The sequence below is a fragment of the Microcebus murinus genome, chromosome 2 (genome assembly GCF_040939455.1).
Source record: "Microcebus murinus isolate Inina chromosome 2, M.murinus_Inina_mat1.0, whole genome shotgun sequence".
NCBI lineage: Eukaryota > Metazoa > Chordata > Mammalia > Primates > Cheirogaleidae > Microcebus > Microcebus murinus.
Genome location: NC_134105.1, coordinates 25,616,178 through 25,634,966, shown reverse-complemented (window position 1 = coordinate 25,634,966; position 18,789 = coordinate 25,616,178). Strand labels below are relative to the sequence as shown.

General features: G+C 39.5%; 2 protein-coding genes across 3 annotated transcripts in view; both read left to right on the top strand.

The window, feature by feature from the left end:
- The window catches only part of CLSPN (claspin), a 31,408-nt gene extending 13,125 nt beyond the window's left edge, over window positions 1-18,283 (top strand). The window contains exons 9-25 of one of the 2 annotated variants that reach the window (XM_075996543.1): window positions 1,110-1,301; window positions 4,893-5,110; window positions 6,386-6,564; window positions 6,666-6,730; window positions 7,735-7,934; window positions 8,273-8,427; window positions 9,330-9,556; window positions 10,135-10,246; window positions 12,037-12,109; window positions 12,318-12,421; window positions 13,916-14,080; window positions 14,188-14,309; window positions 14,555-14,682; window positions 15,002-15,104; window positions 15,704-15,786; window positions 16,043-16,204; window positions 16,820-18,283. In XM_075996543.1, the coding sequence (XP_075852658.1) occupies window positions 1,110-1,301; window positions 4,893-5,110; window positions 6,386-6,564; window positions 6,666-6,730; window positions 7,735-7,934; window positions 8,273-8,427; window positions 9,330-9,556; window positions 10,135-10,246; window positions 12,037-12,109; window positions 12,318-12,421; window positions 13,916-14,080; window positions 14,188-14,309; window positions 14,555-14,682; window positions 15,002-15,104; window positions 15,704-15,786; window positions 16,043-16,204; window positions 16,820-16,930 (2,399 nt within the window). In that variant the 3' untranslated portion in view covers window positions 16,931-18,283. Of the gene's footprint in view, window positions 1-1,109; window positions 1,302-4,892; window positions 5,147-6,385; window positions 6,565-6,665; window positions 6,731-7,734; window positions 7,935-8,272; window positions 8,428-9,329; window positions 9,557-10,134; window positions 10,247-12,036; window positions 12,110-12,317; window positions 12,422-13,915; window positions 14,081-14,187; window positions 14,310-14,554; window positions 14,683-15,001; window positions 15,105-15,703; window positions 15,787-16,042; window positions 16,205-16,819 lie in introns of both variants that reach the window. The other variant, XM_012765241.2, reaches the window with a different exon arrangement.
- Window positions 1-18,789, top strand: part of PSMB2 (proteasome 20S subunit beta 2) — a 195,437-nt gene that overhangs the window by 57,647 nt on the left and 119,001 nt on the right. The window lies entirely within an intron of this gene.

Genomic DNA, 18,789 nt, shown 5'->3' with positions numbered 1-18,789 from the left:
AACTCTCTCACCACAGATCCCGCTATGGTATAAAGTGTTAAGCAGAAGTGAGTAGGAGATGGTGCCAGGTAGCAGCTGGCTGAGGGAGAAAGAGGAAGGAAATTCTAAGCTATAGCAATGGAGAAGAGGAGAAAGGCTCTATTGCCACTGGTCTGATGAACTTACTTCTCCCAGTATATATTCCTATTTGTATGCAAGTTGGATGTGTGGTATTCTGTAAGAGGGATTTCCTTTCTCATTGTACCAATTGTGCTAGCATAACAGTTTCACCAAAAGACTTTCTAGTCCTGCTGCTCAATTATATCACTGACTTGTCATTTTCTTTTTTTTTAATTGACCTTGTCCATATTTAGTAAGATTGCCAATAGTGAAATGTTCAAAATAGAGAATTTTAAAAAAGGGAGGCTGAAACCCATGAAAAAATAAGCCCTTGAATAGTTGATAATTATATTAATAGTATTTTTTCTTACCAGTTTATTACTTTTTTTTTTTTTTTTTTTGAGACAGAGTCTCGCTTTGTTGCCCAGGCTATAGTGAGTGCCGTGGCGTCAGCCTAGCTCACAGCAACCTCAAACTCCTGGGCTCAAGTGATTCTTCTGCCTCAGCCTCCCGAGTAGCTGAGACTACAGGTATGAACCACCATGTCCAGCTAATTTTTTTGGTATATATATTTTTAGTTGGTCAATTAATTTCTTTCTATTTTTGGTAGAGACGGGGTCTCGCTCAGGCTGGTTTCGAACTCTTGACCTTGAACGATCCACCCGCCTCGGCCTCCTGGAGTGCTAGGATTACAGGCGTGAGCCACTATGCCCGGCCAGTTTATTACTTTTTTTTAAAAAAAAGAATTGCACATGTTTAGAAACTTAAGGTGTAAGTTTCTACTTTAAAAGTCTGATTTTTGAAACATTAAGGAAGAACAGTTGCAGCAGTCCTTTAGTTTGGGTTAAGTTGTATGAATTTGACGCAGAAGTTCATAGCAAACGGGTTTTTGATTCTGTATATGTGTGTGTGTGTGTGAACATTGTTGAGCCAAAAAAGTTAGCATATAATTCTCAAAGCAAAGAGTTTGAACACGGCAAGCTGACACAGTGGTTGGCGTTTGGGTTTAGAACTGGAAGCCTTGAAGCAGCGTTTCTGGAAGCATGCTAATCCAGCAGCCAAACCCAGAGCTGGTCAGACGGTAAATGTGAACGTCATAGTGAAAAACGTGGGCACTGACGGAAAGGAAGAGCTAAAGGCAGATGTGGTGCCTGTGACTTTGGCAGCAGAGAAGCTGGATGGAGCAAGCCACACAAAACCAGGTACATGAGGTTGTTTTTGTTTTTGCTTTCACTTTGTACTCTAACAGATCTTATGGCTGTTGAAGACGTTGTAGCGAAAAGCTATAGAATCTTTTTCCTTGGAGACTTGGGAGATTAGACAACAGTATCTCTGGCATGATTAACATGTTGCACACCTAGAAGTGTGGGATGGGCAAGCTGGCCTTCTTTCTTTCTTTTTTTTTTGTTTTTGAGACAGAGTCTCACTCTGTTGCCTGGGCTAGAGTGAGTGCCATGGCATCAGCCTAGTTCACAGCAACCTCAAACTCCTGGGCTCAGGCGATCCTCCTGCCTCAGCCTCCCGAGTAGCTGGGACTACAGGCATGTGCCACTATGCCCGGCTAATTTTTTTTCTATATAATTAGTTGGCCAGTATAATTTCTTTCTATTTATAGTAGAGACAGGGTCTTTCTCTTGCTCAGGCTGGTTTTGAACTCCTGACCTCAAGCAATCCGCCCGCCTCGGCCTCCCAGAGTGCTAGGATTACAGGTGTGAGCCACCACGCCCAGCCTGGCTTTATTTCTTAAACTATCATTTGTTTAATTATAAAAAATAGTAAATAGAAAAGGCCAGGCGCGGTGGCTCACGCCTGTAATCCTAGCTCTCTGGGAGGCCGAGGCGGGCGGATTGCTCAAGGTCAGGAGTTCGAAACCAGCCTGAGCAAGAGCGAGACCCCATCTCTACTATAAATAGAAAGAAATTAATTGGCATATATACATACATATATATATATATATATATATATATATATATATATATATATATAAAATTAGCCGGGCAAGGTGGCGCATGCCTGTAGTCCCAGCTACTTGGGAGGCTGAAGCAGAAGGATTACTTGAGCCCAGGAGTTTGAGGTTGCTGTGAGCTAGGCTGACGTCACGGCACTCACTATAGCCTGGGCAACAAGCAAGACTCTGTCTCACAAAAAAAAAAAAAAAAAATAGTAAATAGCCATTATAAAAAATACATAGAAAAAATAAAAAACTTAATCTTCTATCAGAGACAACTTCTGTAACCATATTGTGTATCTATCCTTTTAAACTCTGTTCTTTGCATATATTTATGTGTATTTTTTTTAAACCAGTAATGTGATCATGCCATGCATTCTGCTTTGTAATCTGCTTCTTTGTTTTAACAATGTGTTAGGAACAAGTCTCTTGTTCCTATCCTCTCCTTGAAAATACAAGTAATGTATCACATGGAAAAAAAATTTTAAACAGTGAAAAGTACCACATGAAAAATTAGTCTTCCCAAAGGTAATTGTTAAAAATTTCTTCTTTATCCTTGTAGAAAAATTTTTATCCCTATACTTTTTGTGCATGTGTGTGACATTGACCATTTATTTCCTGTCAGGCACTGCTCTAGGTGCATTTCATACTTTATATCATTTAATCCTCATAACCCTATGATTTGAGGTAAATAACATTAGTGTCTTTATCTATCTTATGTACGAGGAGACTGATACATAGAGCACTTAAACCACTTGCTCAAGTTTACATAGCTAGTAAGTGGTATGACCAGCATCCTAATCCAGACTACCTAACTCCAGAGCTTAGATCTACATTATATTGCTTTTGACACTTTTTAAAAACAGCTGCGAAATATTCCATTGAATGAATGCAACATGATTTGTTAAACCATACACCTGTGGATGGACATCTTGTTTGTTCCAGTTTTTGACTGTTGCATAAAATGTTACATTCTACTACCAGATATATGTTGGTATATCTAGATGCAAAATTCCTTACAGTGGAATCATTGCATCAAATTTTGATATATATCATCCAATTGTCTTTTGAAGTGGTTGCACCAATTTACCTTCTGAATCACAGTGTATAAGAGTTCCTGTTTCCTCTTAGTAATGGATATTATCAAACCTTCTAATTTTTGCCAAATTAATATGTCAAAGTGATATCTCATTATTTTGATTTGTATCTCTTTAATGAGAACCGAGTCTAAGCATTATGTTTATTTGTTTTTTTTTTTTTGAGACAGAGTCTCACTTTGCTGCCCAGGCTAGAGTGAGTGCCATGGCGTCAGCCTAGCTCACAGCAACCTCAATCTCCTGGGCTCAAGTGATCCTCCTGCCTCAGCCTCCCGAGTAACTGGGACTACAGGCATGCACCACTGTGCCCGGCTAATTTTTTCTCTATATATATTAGTTGGCCAATTAGTTTCTTTCTATTTATAGTAGAGACAGGGTCTCGCTCTTGCTCAGGCTGGTTTTCAACTCCTGACCTCGAGCAATCCGCCCACCGTGGCCTCCTAGAGTACTAGGATTACAGGTGTGAGCCACCTCGCCCGGCTGTAAGCATTATTTTTAATTTATTAGCAATATATGTTTATTTTCCTGTGAACTGCCAGTTCATATCTTTTGCCCATTTTACTCTTGAGTTGTTTCACTTTTTTTTTTTTGAGACAGTGTGACAGAGTCTCACTTTTTTTTTTTTTTTTTTGAGACAGAGTCTCACTTTGTTGCCCAGGCTAGAGTGAGTGCCATGGCGTCAGCCTAGCTCACAGCAACCTCAAACTCCTGGGCTCAAGCAATCCTACTGCCTCAGCCTCCCGAGCAGCTGGGACTACAGGCATGTGCCACCATGCCTGGCTAATTTTTTGTATATATATATTTTAGTTGGTCAATTAATTTCTTTCTATTTTTAGTAGAGACAGGGTCTTGCTCAGGCTGCTTTTGAACTCCTAACCTCGAGCTATCCACCCGCCTCAGCCTCCCAGAGTGCTAGGATTACAGGCGAGAGCCATCACGCCCGGCCCTTTTTTTCTTAATATTGGTAAATTTGTCAATATTTTCCTTCATGGCTTCTGAGTTAGAGACTTTTGTGGTTTTTTTCTTTTTTTTTTTTTTTTGAGACAGAGTCTCACTCCGTTGCCCTGGCTAGAGTGCCGTAGCGTCAGCCTAGCTCACAGCAACTTCAAACTCCTGGGCTCCAGCGATCCTACTGCCTCAGCCTCTCAAGTAGCTGAGACTACAGGCATGTGCCACCTGGCCAGCTAATTTTTCTATATATTTTTAGTTGACCAATTAATTTCTTTCTATTTTTAGTAGAGACAGGATCTCACTCTTGCACAGGCTGATTTCGAACTCCTGACCTTGAGCGATCCTCCCACCTTGGCCTCCCAGAATTCTAGAATTACAGAATTCTAGGATTAGAGAGTTCTGGGATTACAGAGTTCTAGGATTATAGCTACCACACCTAGCCAGAGCCAGAGACTTTTGAAGCCCACTCCCTACCCCCCTTTTCCCCCTTTTGAACTGTTATTTTATAATCCCCGAGTAGTATATTAACCCAGAGTGCAAAAGTTCTCCTTTATACTTCAATGCATAATAATCTTTCTATGTTAAAGTAACAAAAAAAAAACCCTAGAGTATTAAGGCTTCTGATTTTCCTTTGGGATGTGACTATAATACTTCAGGAGTTGCCTTAAGTGCATACTTAATTATTATTATTTTTTACACTAGTCTTATCTCATTTTGGAGGGTATGAATTTAAGGGGTACACATAATTATCATAGTTGGTAATTATGTTTAAAGCATTTCTACATATTTCTGTTCAGGTGAAAAGCTTCAGGTGCTAAAAGCCAAACTTCAAGAAGCAATGAAACTCCGAAGGTTTGAGGAACGCCAAAAGCGCCAAGCATTATTTAAATTAGATAATGAAGATGGGTTTGAGGAAGAGGAGGAGGAAGAAGAAATGACTGAGGAATCTGAGGAAGATGGAGAAGAGGAGGTAGAGAAAGAAGAGGAGGAAGAGGAAGAACTAGAAGAAGAGGAGGTGAAAGAAGAGGGAGAAGACGAAGGCAATCCGGAGGTTTCTGGCAATTATGCAATTTTGTTATGCATGATGAATAAGAGAAAGAGAAAATCAGATTTGAATAAGAATATAATAAGCATGTTCAGTTGTATAAGAGTTTTTAGGGGCATGGATGAAGGTAGCTACCTCATATGTACCTAAATCTTAGTGCATTCTGCTCTGACAGTACCATTAAACACCTGCAGTTCACAGAGCCCATAGCCTTGGCTTCTACCTGTTAGTCTATATATTTTAATATAATGCTAATATTGAAAATGGTTTTGTATAAATAGGAAGTTTTTTCTTTATTGTTTATTTCAATTAAAAAGCAATCTTAATCTTAGCCAGATTGAGGTCTGTAATAAATTCTCAGGGAGGTAGAGGCCTTCCTGAGTTAATCTCAGTCTTTCTTTTATTTGAAACAAAGTCTCACTCTTGTTCCCCTGGCTAAAGTACAGTGGCATCATAATAACTCTTTGCAACCTCAAACTCTGGGGCTGAAGCTATCTTCCTGCTTCAGCCTGCCAAGTAGCTGGGACTACAGATGTGCGCCACCGTGCCTGGCTAATTTTTTCTGTTTTAGTAGAGATGGGGTCTTGCTCTTGCTCAGGTTGTTCTTCAACTCCTGACCTCGAGCAATCCTCCTACCTCGGCCTCCCAGAGGCTAGGATGACAGGTGTGAGCCACCACACCGGGCCAATTTCATTCTTTCTTAAAGAGGGTGTTTGTTGAAGGGCCTCTGGCCCTTGTTCCACATAATATTGTTTTCTGCCTAGGGAAGACAGGTGATGATATGATTGTTAGGTATTAAAAAGCTTTCCTTTTTGTTGCTAGAGTCACTTGAAAGAGTTGATTAATATTTAACTTTGAGTAAAAGAGAAAAAGCAATGGCTAAGCTGGACAGCCTGTCCCAGTCTGGTTGGTTTGAGGTCAGTAGTCAGCCTACAATCTTAGACTAATATTATTAGACTAATCATTTAACCTTTTATTGCCTCAATAAAATCACAGTCCAATCTTCCTTCGTAGCCTTATAGCAACCTGGGGAAGGTAAAAGGTAAAAAAATAAGTATAAAAGAGCTTTAGAAGTATCAGGGGAAATTATGTTGATGATAATGGTCATATGGAGCTTTCTTCAAGTTTACCTTTTCAGATTTAAGCTGTGATCTATAATCAAGCAGCCATATTTCAGGCTAACTGTATTTACTTTCAAATTTTTGACTTATATTATTTTGTTTTTTGGTGGCATGATTGGTAAAGATTGCAGAACTCCTTCTTAGTAGTGAAGAAACAGAAACCAAAGATGAAAAAGAAATGGATAAAGAAAATAATGATGGCAGTAGTAAAATTGGCAAGTCAGTTGGCTTTCTGTCTGTTCCGAAGCCTCTCTCATCAGATTCTACCCTACTTCTATTTAAGGACAACTCTTCCAAGATGGGGTAAATAATTTTCTCTAAGGAAATAAAAAATTCCTTTGGACTTGCCCCCTTAGTAAAAAATAGGAACAGATACTGAAACAATTTACCTTCTTATTTTGTAGTTACTTTCCTACTGAAGAAAAATCAGAAACAGATGAAAACTCAGGCAAACAGCCTAGCAAACTGGGTAAGTAGTGACTCTTGTGCCGAACTAGACATTTCTCAGTCCTCCAGCTTTAATATTTAAGGACTACAATTCCATAAAATTCCATTTTTTTAAATCTGGCTACTTTTCCCAGTCTTACATGTGGTAATAGAAGGGGTTTATGAATTAGAATATTTTTCTTGGTCCATTTTATTAAAACTTACATATTTCTTTATAATAGACCATGGGCTTATATTATAGTAGTATATGTATGTTGGTGAATACATGTTAATTGAATAAACCATGAAATATTTCTGTCTGTGGATTAAAGCAAGATGTGTTAGATAATGAAGAAAGTGATCAAAGGCATTAGGCAGAGTAAGAGAAAGAGAAGAACCTTCAAGTGTCACTTAGCTCAGAGTAATAAGCCCTGATTAGGTAATGCTATCCTAGTACTGTAGTTTACTTTTAACTTTATGTTTTGGAACATGCATTATAACTTGAGGGGTTTACCTATGAATTGTATCTGTCAGTTTGCTTTTTTTTTGTTTGTTTTGGTTTGGTTTGGTTTTTTGTCTTTTCTCCAAAATCAAAGAGCATTTATCTGTCAGTTTGAACCTCAACTCTTTTTCCTAAACAAATCCACCAAATCCACCTTATTTCTGTAATCATACACTTAAAAGGTATTTCTCGGCCGGGCGCGGTGGCTCACGCCTGTAATCCTAGCTCTTGGGAGGCCGAGGCGGGCGGATTGCTCAAGGTCAGGAGTTCAAAACCAGCCTGAGCAAGAGCGAGACCCCGTCTCTACTATAAATAGAAAGAAATTAATTGGCCAACTGATATATATATAAAAAATTAGCCGGGCATGGTGGCGTGTGCCTGTAGTCCCAGCTACTCGGTAGGAGGCTGAGGCAGAAGGATCGCTCGAGCCCAGGAGTTTGAGGTTGCTGTGAGCTAGGCTGACGCCACAGCACTCACTCTAGCCTGGACAACAAAGCGAGACTCTGTCTCAAAAAAAAAAAAAAAAAGGTATTTCTCTTTTTTAGATGAAGATGATTCATGTTCATTGCTAACAAAGGAGAGCAGCCACAATAGCAGCTTTGAGCTGATTGGCTCCACGATTCCATCCTATCAGCCTTGCAACAGACAAACAGGCCGTGGGACCAGTTTTTTCCCTACAGCAGGAGGATTCAGATCTCCTTCCCCGGGGCTATTTCGAGCCAGTTTGGTCAGCTCAGCTTCTAAGGTAAGATGGTAATAGTTTTCTAATCTCCTCCTCTCTTTGCTTCCCACATTGCTAAATAAAGTGTGTCCCAGCCAACCGACTCCCACCACATTGGTACTGAGCTTATATGTGTTCAGTTTTAAAAATCCACCCCCTTTGTGTATTAAAAACAAGCTTCATCCACTGTTCTTTCTTGGAGGTATTTTTCTTTATGCTTTTCTTGGCTATGCATTGTCCTCCTCAACTGCAATTGCCTGAGAGTACATTAAATGTTGCAAATAGCAACTTCTGTTGTTGTCATGACAGTGAATGACATTTGTAAAATGTTTTGTTATTGTTTGTTTTTGTTTTGGTGCCAGAGTTCAGGGAAACTGTCTGAGCCTTCACTTCCCATAGAGGATTCCCAGGATCTGTATAACGCCTCCCCAGAACCTAAGACACTTTTCCTAGGAGCAGGAGACTTCCAGTTCTGTTTAGAAGATGACACTCAGAGCCAACTGTTGGATGCAGATGGGTAGGTAGTTTTGTGTTTCTGTGGGTGGGAATGGTGCTGGGTACTGCTTAATTTTGTTTAAAAATAAAGTGAGCTTCTGTCACTCCATCTGTGCTTTCTCTTCTGAGAAAGAGAAGGTGTACAGACCATTAGTATTACATTCTACAAGTTTGAACAAAGTCTGTCTAGAAAATAAAACATAAATAACTCTTGCTGATATTCTGATCCTTCTATCTCTTTCTTATTTGAAACGCACAGATCTTGTATTGCATGGTCATCAAATTTCCTTCTATCTGGCCAGGCACAGTGGCTCATGCCTATAATCCTTTGGGAGGCAGAGGTGGGAGGATCTCTTGAGGCCAGGAGTTTGAGACTAGCCTGGGCAACATAATGAGACCCTGTTTCTACAAAAAACAGAAAAAATTTAGCCGGGCATGGTGGCTTGTGCCAGTAGTCCTAGCTACTCAGGAGGCTAAGATGGGAGGATCATTAGAGCCCAGAAGTTCAGGCTGCAGTAAGCTGTGATCATCCCACTATACTCTAGCCTGGGTGACAGAACAAGACTCTGTCTCAATAGGGGAAAAACCTTAACAAATTTCCCTATATCCATCCTACTATGTTTTGATTGTTGGATTAGACTGAGAATTCACAAACCAGTGGCACATTACAGGGCATAATGCCAAGCCCTACTCTAGCATCCTCTGAAGTTAAAAATTATCCTTTACACTTTACCTTTTGACTAGCATTTTATTCCTTTACAAAATTTCCCCCTCCCTTTTTATATTAGCACGAGCCTTAAGTTTGAACCTTTTGCTTTCTGGTTTGAGATAAAGCTTCTGACTGATATTAGAAATGAATTCAGTTTTTTACTCACTACTTTGCTACCTCTGGAGAATTTCTTATATTGTTCATTGTGCTCTTAGGTTCTTAAATGTTAGAAACCACAGGGATCAATACCAAGCTTTGAAGCCTCGATTGCCGTTGGCCAGTATGGATGAGAATGCCATGGATGCCAACATGGATGAGCTATTGGATTTGTGTACTGGAAAGTTTACGTCTCAGGCTGAAAAACGTCTACCCAGGAAGAATGACAAGAAAGAGAACATGGAGGAACTTCTGAATCTTTGTTCAGGAAAATTCACTTCTCAGGGTAAATATCCAACAAAGAGCATAGGGCTTACCACACCCAAATATCAGTATCCTTGAAAAGAAGCCCTGTAAGTCAGTGTCTTTGAAAAGAAGCCCCTTATCCTCAGGTGAAAAGTTCATGGCAAACAGGCTGTGGTGGAATTTTGCATATGAATTGAATTCACTGTTTAGCTTTTACTAAGAGCTTTTACTTTCTTTGAGTGGCAAAGTGTTAACTTAAGACTGCTTTACCTTTAGCCATATGATTAATCTATGTACAAAGCTTAGAACAGTGTTTGGTATATAGTTAATTTCAATAATAAATAATTTCAATAATGTTAACTTATTCCCCCCCCACACACACACACCTGCTAGAATGTAAGTTCAGTGAGAGCTGGGATCTGTTTTGTTCACTACTATATCCCTGGTGTTTGGCACACAGTAAGCACCAAGTAAGGATTTGTTGAATAAATCGATGGTGAGCTCTTTTTGACAAACTTATCTTAGAACTGTATTGAGGTGGCATGTCTTTACATGGCTGGGAAAAGAGGATAAAGCTGTCATTCCTTGGTGACAGATCTTTTCTTTGTTGTGATGTAGATGCCTTCACCCCGGCTCTATCAGAGTTAAATAAGCAGGAGAAGGAGAGCAGCCTGGATGATCCAATGGAAGAAGCACTTGCTCTTTGTTCAGGCTCTTTCCCAACAGACAGGTGAGTCTCAGAGATTGGTGGAAACGTAGGAAGACCCAGCCTTTTAATAAAATCGTGGAATCATGTTCTCTGGGCTTAGCGATAACTGATCATGTAGAGGGCTGCATGTCTTGTCTGAGATTCTTGTGGTGGATTTGAGTCTCATATTTGCACAGTAATAGTTTTGAGGAGAACAGGATAAAAAAAGGCAAGAATAAACACATGCAAGATGCTTAACTTCAGTAATAGGGAAATGCAAATCAAAACAACACCCATTAGGATGACTATTATCAAAAAAATAAAACAAATGTTACAATGTGGAGGAATTGGAAACCTTGTGTATTGTTGGTGATAATGTAAAATGGTGCCACCACTAGGGAAGATGATATGATGATTCCTCAAAAATTAAATTAAATTAATTGCCATATGATCCAGCAATTCCACTTTTTAGTATATATACCAAAGAGTAAAAGCAGGGACTTGAACAGATATTTGTACATCCATGTTCAAAGCAGCATTATTCACAATACTCAAAACGTGGAAGCAACCAACCCAAGTGTTCATTGACAGATGAATGAATAAACAAAATGTAGTATATACATACAGTGGAATATTTAGCCTTAAAAGGGATATTCTGACACATGCTACAACATGGATGAAACTTGAGGACATTACACTAAGAGAAATAAGCCAGTCACAAAAAAACAAATAGTGTATGAATCCACTTATATGAGGTACTTAGAGTAGTCAAACTCATAGAGATAGAAAGTAAAATGGTGGTTGCCTGGGAGTGGGGATAGGGGAGGATGCAGATTGTTTAATGGGTATAGAGTTTCAATTTTGCAAGATGAAAAGAGTTTTGGAGATTGCTCGTACAACAATGTAAATGTACTTAACACTACTGAACTGTGTACCTACAGATGGTTAAAATGGTAAATTTTATGTTATGTGTATTTTACCACAATTGAAATTTTTTTAAGGGTAAGATATCTTGGCCGGGTGTGCGGTGGCTCACACTTGTAATCCTAGCACTCTGGGAGACCAAGGCGGACGGATTGCTTGAGGTCAGGAGTTTGAAACCAGCCTGAGCAAGAGCAAGACCCCGTCTCTACTATAAATAGAAAGAAATTAATTGGCCAACTAATATATATAGAAAAAATTAGCTGGGCCTGGTGGCACATGCCTGTAGTCCCAGCTACTTGGGAGGCTGAGGCAGTAGGATCACTTGAGCCCAGGAGTTTGAGGTTGCTGTGAGCTAGGCTGATGCCATGGCACTCACTCTAGCCTGGGCAACAAAGTAAGACTCTGTCTCAAAAAAAAAAAGATATCTTATTTCCTGTTTCTTGAAGAAATTGGTGCTAATAAAATATTTTAAATATTTTTGGTGCTAATAAAATATTTTGGTGCTAAATAAAATAAAGTGGTGCTAATAAAATATTTTAAATTCTTGCTGGGCATAGTGGCTCACCCTTGTAATCCTAGCACTTTAAAAGGTAGAGGCAGGAGGATTGATTGAGGCCAAGAGTTCCAGACCAGCCTTAGCAAGAGCAAGACCCTATCTCTACTAAAAATAGAAAACTTAGCCGGGCGTGGTGGTATATGCCTGTAGTCCCAGCTACTCAGGAGACTGAGGCCAGATCACTTGAGCCCAGGAGTTTGAGGTTGCAGTGAGCTATGATGACACCACTGCACTCTAGCCTAGAGGACAAAGCAAGACCCTGTCTCAAAAAAAACAAAACAAAACTCTTAACTTGGCTGACTACTTGTAGTTTGCAACAACTTATTTATTGATTCACTGATTTGCCTTTTAGGGAAGAAGGTGAAGAGGAGGAATTTGGAGACTTTCGGCTTGTTCCAAATGATAATGAGTTTGATAGTGATGAGGTGAGTATGAAGGGAAAAAAGTAATAACTGCATTGTTGCCTTCAGGTTGTTTTTTATTCCCCCTGAGTTTTTGAGAATTCCAAGTTTGGCATCTTATCAGTAGCAATTTCCTAGAATGAGGTGTTTGGGCAGAAGTTTATAAATCCTGTTTTAGTTGTAGACACATTTTATTCTGCTTAACTCTGGATATGATACTATAATTTTGCAGGATGAACACAGTGACTCTGGGAATGAAGATCTAGGACTGGAAGACCATGAAGAAGATGATGAAGAAGAACTCCTAAAGCAATCTGAGAGGTTGAAAAGGCAAATGTAGGTGTTACGTCCATTCTTTCAACTGCTGGAAAGTTCCAGTAACAGTTGAGTTGTAGCTTATCACCTTTTTTACCTAAATGTGATGGCTCTATTTTTGCTTTTTGTGGTTAACACAGAACAAACAAAATCCCTCTTCCACATGACATCTCTTGAATATTCAGAGATGCTCATGTCTTCCTTAAATGACTTCTGTACTAAACACATGTAGTTCCCTCCACAACTAGTGACATTTCTAGTGACATTGCTTCCAGTCTTCTCATGTCTTGGATATTCTCTTTATCCTCAGATAGGGTCTGACTACTCCCTTGTACCGGATGCATACTACTTATAATGTAACCAAAGATCATAAGAACTAAGTCACTCTAGACCCTGAGGATCTAGTAGGAAACTAAGATTCCCTGGGTCTTTTTTCCAGGGAATTGCTGTCATTCCAGGTTTTCCTCATCCTTGTCTTGGGCAAATGACCCACTTTATTTTTTTAATATTTTTTGTTCTGATCATGAAAATAAAACATTTATTTTAGAATATTTAAAAGAATGCTAAAAGATATAAATAAAAGCTGTCCATGTCTACCATCCAGGATACATGTGAAAGTGTTGATGGTGGTTATTTCCCTTTAACCTTTTCTATGCATATATTTTATAAAGTTTTGATTTATACAATCTCTTTTGTATATATAATTTTGCATCTTGCTTTTTTCCTACTTAGCATATCCATAAACATTTTCTTATGTTAAAGTTTCATAAAGACAATTCTAATAGGTATTCAATATTATATTGCATGTGAATGATTTGGAATCTACATATAGGACATCATATTGATCCCTATGAGATTTATATTGTTGCTTTTATCCCATCATTCCATTGTACAGGTGTCCCAAAAGTCTCCATACAAAGGAAACATTTTGTTATGAATATTTTGTAAATAAAGGTACATTTAATTAGAATTTCCCATTTTCCCTATGTATGGCGACTTTTGGGACACCCTGTATTAGGATCCACTTTCGGTTCTAATTTGTTACCTGTCAAATTAACTCTCATACAGCTTTAGATCATCCATAGATTTTTCTAAGGTAGTGGCCTCCCAAAGTGTTAGGGTTATAGGCACGAGCTACCTCATCCAGCCAAGTGATCAACTTTTAAATAAAGATGCTTCTCAACTTACAACAGGACTGCATCCCAATCAAGCCATCATAAGTTGAAAATACACATTCAACTTATCTGGATATAAGCCCATCATAAATTGAAGAACATACTCAATGTGTATTGCTTTCACACCATTGTAAAGTTGAAAAATCATTAAGTCCAACCACTATAATAGGGGACTGCCATCTGTTCCAAAAAACTTACTTTAAATATTATCATAATGTATTCTAAATTTAAGCATATTATTGTTATTAGAGGTGGCCCTGTGTTCTACTTTTCTCGTTGCCTCCATATTCTCTATGTATATTCATTGTTGCATTTTCTAATCTTCAAAATTGCTTTGTAGGAGATTGAAGAAATACTTGGAGGATGAGGCAGAGGTGTCAGGAAGTGATGTGGGAAGTGAAGATGAGTACGATGGGGAAGAGATTGATGAATATGAAGAGGACGTAATTGATGAAGTACTTCCTTCCGATGAGGAATTACAGAGTCAAATCAAGAAAATACATATGTCAGTATCCCAACAGGCCCTTCTATGTAATAGGGTACATCTTAAGGCAGGCCCTATAACAAGTCAGAATGGTCCTGGTTTTAAACACCTTATTTATCCTGTTGTAGGAAAACCATGTTGGATGACGATAAGCGACAGTTACGTTTATACCAAGAGCGGTACCTTGCTGATGGGGATCTGCACAGCGATGGTCCTGGGCGAATGAGGAAATTCCGATGGAAAAACATAGGTATCCTGGCTGTTGCCTTTAGAAGCAAACAGAGTGTACATGTTTCTCTAGTTTGAGGTGGCAAATGTAATTCAGAACTGTAACAGGCTATGTGGAGGACCTAACTGTAACCATTGTTTTCTTTTAGTGGATGGGAAAAGTTTATATTAATATATAGTAAATGATAAGTGTTTATTCTGTGTCTGTCCAAGCACACACTCCTGTGAGGACTGCAGAATGCTGATAGCCTTAACTCTTTGCTTTAGATGACGCTTCCCAGATGGATTTGTTCCACAGAGATTCTGATGATGATCAGATCGAAGAACAGCTTGATGAGACAGAAGCCAGATGGAGGAAGGAACGAATTGAACGAGAGCAGTGGCTTCGGGACCAGGTAGGAAGTCTGCAAGAAAAGAGAAAGAGAGGACCCAGTCACTTGGCTTGTCATGACAGTTTCAAAATCTTAGGCAACATATTGGTGTCACTTTTAATCCTTGAGTTTTCTTTTGTACTTTGAGAAGATTAGCATGGGCAATTCTCTTTATGTTTGTTTTTCCAAAATCAATTTTTGGGTACTTGTCCAAAGGAGGAAAGGTTGCAAAAAGGAAAAGAAATGATATCCCAGGTACCCTAGTTTCACCACCTAGGCTAATGCTAACTATTCAGGAAGGCTATAGACTTTTCTGTTAATGCTGTGTGGTTTTTATTTTCAGGCACAGCAGGGGAAAATTACAGCTGAAGAAGAAGAAATTGGGGAAGACAGTCAGTTTATGATGCTAGCCAAAAAAGTTACAGCCAAAGCACTGCAGAAGAATGGTAAGCTCTTGTTTCTTCTCAGGGGCTAACCCCCTGGATCGTCAGTGCTAGAGCCTTGGAGGTGACTCTAACCTTCAGGGACTGTTGTAGCTTGGTCAGAAGCTTATGTCTAATACTGTCTTAAAAAGGCCTCACAGAGATAGGGAGAGACAGTATACTTGGATCTTAGATTATTGGGCAGTAGAGGTTGTACTTGTGAGTATATGTAGCTGGTTTTGCTTTATGTTCTAAGGCTCAGAGTAGTGAATTCTGGCTTCTCTGTTTAGTTGCCCAGGATCATATACCTAAGTGTTAGAGCTGTGATTTGAACCTAGGAATATTTAAATCCAGAAATTAAGCTCTAAAACACTATTCCATGCACTTACTACTTTTGTTTTTTCTTAAACCATTACTGTTAATGATTAATTAATAAGTTCAACTTAGTTGTCTGTTTTCTCAGAGCCACTTGCTGTAGTTCCAAAGTTACCATTAAAAAATAATCAGAGTTCCTATGGCTTTAGCTTATTGGTTTAGTTATACAAGGTTTCTTAGTTTTTTTAGATTTCAAAGTATTTCTAACTGGCCTTACCAGTAACAGGCCTCCTATCTTTTCTTTCCAGCCAGTCGCCCTGTGGTTACTCAGGAATCAGAGTCTTTACTCAGAAACCCTTTTGAAGCCATTAGACCGGGAAGTGCTCATCAGGTTGGTTGGGGACCTAGTTAATATGATGTTATGGTCTGCGGGTTATAAAGGCCCAGGTCAAGCTAAGGGAATAGTTGCTGTCATTAGAGGAGAGAGGTGGCTACAGGAAATGGAAATAAGGAGGCTGCTATTTCCTTTCTACTTGAGGAGGATAGGAATATGGCCCCTCAATACCTAGGGGGGAGGCAGAGAGGGAAGGTTTTTTCATTCTTTTCATGGCACTTGGGATTTGATACCAGATGACTCTTTTCCTCAGCTCAAGACAGGCTCACTGCTAAACCAACCCAAAGCTGTGCTTCAGAAACTGGCTGCCCTTTCTGACCTCAACCCCTCTGCTCCCCGAAATTCAAGAAATTTTGTCTTTCATACACTTTCTCCTGTTAAGACTGAGGTGGCAAAGGAATCATCTAAACCTCAGGTAGGAAATGTAAGAACTAATTTGATGGCTTCCCAAACCAGAATTTATTTATTTATTTTAATTTAAAAACAAAAATTTTGGCTTAACAGCTTGTGCTGCAATGTTGAAATCCTGCACTCCCCAGTAAGGTAAAAGGGAATTGCTATACCCAGTAATTAGCTTTTAAACTTGCCTGGAAAGTCTGTTTTTTTTTTTGTCTGTTGTTAATCATCCATGATTTGACTCTGAGTTGCTTAAGAGTTAATTGGGCTGAGTGTGGTGACTCAGGCCTGAAATCCCAGCACTGTGGGAGTTTGAGACCGGCCGGGGCAACATAGTGAAATCCTGTCTCTTTAAAAAATTTAAAAATTAGCCCTGCATGGTGGTTGTAGTGCATGCCTATAGTCCCAGCTAAGCTGGAGGCTGAGGCTGCCTGGAGGCAGGAGGATCATTTGAGCCCAGGAATTTGAGGTTGCAGTGAGTTGTGATTGGGCCACTATACTCCAGCCTGGGTGACCAGGGTGGGGATGAGGGCTCTGTTTCTTTTTAAAAACAAACAAACAAAAAAGGCCTTATTGAAGGTAAGTACTTATATGTGGGTCTTGAGCTGGCCCTGACTTCCTCTCTGTTCTCTAGGTAAAAAGAAGGGGTCCATCTTTAATGACATCCTCTTCACCTAAGCGCCCCAAAACAGATGAAAGCACTTCAAGATTGAAACAAAGCATCTTCAAATTCTTGGAAAGCTAACACCATCAAGGCTGCCAGCATCTAAGTTGAGACTGTTTTGAGAAATTTCTGGCATTGGAAGATGGAACTGACATGTTGATGGTCCCTCCTTCTTTCATAATCAATGCATTAAGACTGTGGATTCCAGTTCTTTCTACTGCACAGCTCTGGACATCTTTCCTTTCCTAGTATTATTTCCTGGGTTGGTCACTAATCATAATTCTGCAGTGTTTACAACACCGACTCATGGAATACTTGGGTGGAGTTTCACTTCCTCCATTAAACATTTGACATCTTATGCTAGCATTCCTGGATTGATATCTCCTTGTGACAAAGGTGGTTGGAGAAAGACGAGGGAAAAGTATTACGTTATAGAAGATTACAGAAAACAGTTAAAGTCAGTACCATAATGACTCCTTCATACCCATAAGATCCATACCTTGGTGACCAGGACCCAGTGAAGGAGAGACTTCTTATATGGAGGACCTAGGAACCAACAGATGGGCTGTTATATTAGTCTTGCTCTCCATTTTCCTGTATGCTTCCTTCCAAGGCAGTCTCAAATTCCTAATTAAATTTTGTTGCTTAATAAGGACTTAAACTGGTACACAAGTCAGAAAGACCTTGGCCCTAATTTTCTGGAGCATGGAGAGGAAGATAAATGGTCACACCCAGTGTTTGTCCATGTTAGTTTGTTGAGTAGAGAGACCTTTCCTGGGACTAAATTCTCAATTCGAAACACTGTTGCTCAAGGACCTCCCTTCTCAGTCTGGCAAGAAGAAACATAACCATTATTTATTGCATTTTCCTGGCGTGGGTACATTGTTCTGACTAGTTAAGGGACATTTTAGTATTTCATTACTAATTTTGAGAGAAAACCATCACAGATTTTAATAAAAATATGTTGAGAATTGCCATCATTCTCCATTTTCCCTGAACACCACAAGGCTTTCAGAATTTTGGACAAGTTCCTACCCCGCCCCGCCCCTGAACTGAGCATCAGTGCTGTTTTGGAAAAAACGCTGTTTGTGAATGTTGTGGGTTCAGTGTCAGGAGATGGACTTGGGGATTTGGATGGTATTATGCCAGTTTTGTATTGGGAAATGGGGAACACCAATTTTACTGATGAATTTAGATTATAGGTTTTCTACAGGTTTTTCTAATACTCTGCTGACTTTGACAGAACTCATGTTTGTATATTTGTAATATTGTAATGGGGAAAATGTATAAAAATGTTTTAATATGTATGTTGTTTTTCAATAAATCTCAATGCCTTGAAGGGAGGATTTGGAATCTAGCTTGAATGCCCATTCTTAGGTCAGTGCCTATCTAATGTTGAGGAGTATTTCATTTTCAGGGTATCTCCCTCCAAGGGAAATCCTCTGGGTCTAGAGGGACAGGCTGCTGCGGTTCTCCTTTCACTGGCATCTCAGCCCCAATGAATGGATCAAATTAACTTACCAAGTGGTTTGGGTTCAATGTTAAGTAAGGGGGAGGGTTTATGTAAATATACCTGTTGGTGCAGCTCCTTGATTGGTGCTTCCTCTTTAGCTGTCTTTGCATGGACTTCATTATAGCTGCGGGTCCAAGGTGAGAGTTATTGCCTCTCTCCTTGAGCTCTCTAAACAGTGCCCAAGGCTGGGCAGTTCTTGCTGGGCAAAAGAGCACTGGGAAGGAGAGCTAGATATTTCTTTCCTCTTGCTTCCCCATATGCCTTTTTTGGGGAGAGATAGAGAAGAGGATTAGAATTGACCACTGAGGACAAGAAAATTAGTGCCTGAGAAAGATAGGGAATAAATGGTTTCTGAGGCTCCAGGGAGAAAGCACTCTTTGGAGAAAGAAAAGTTAGTAGAGTCTTAAACTCTGGCACTTTTTCTCAT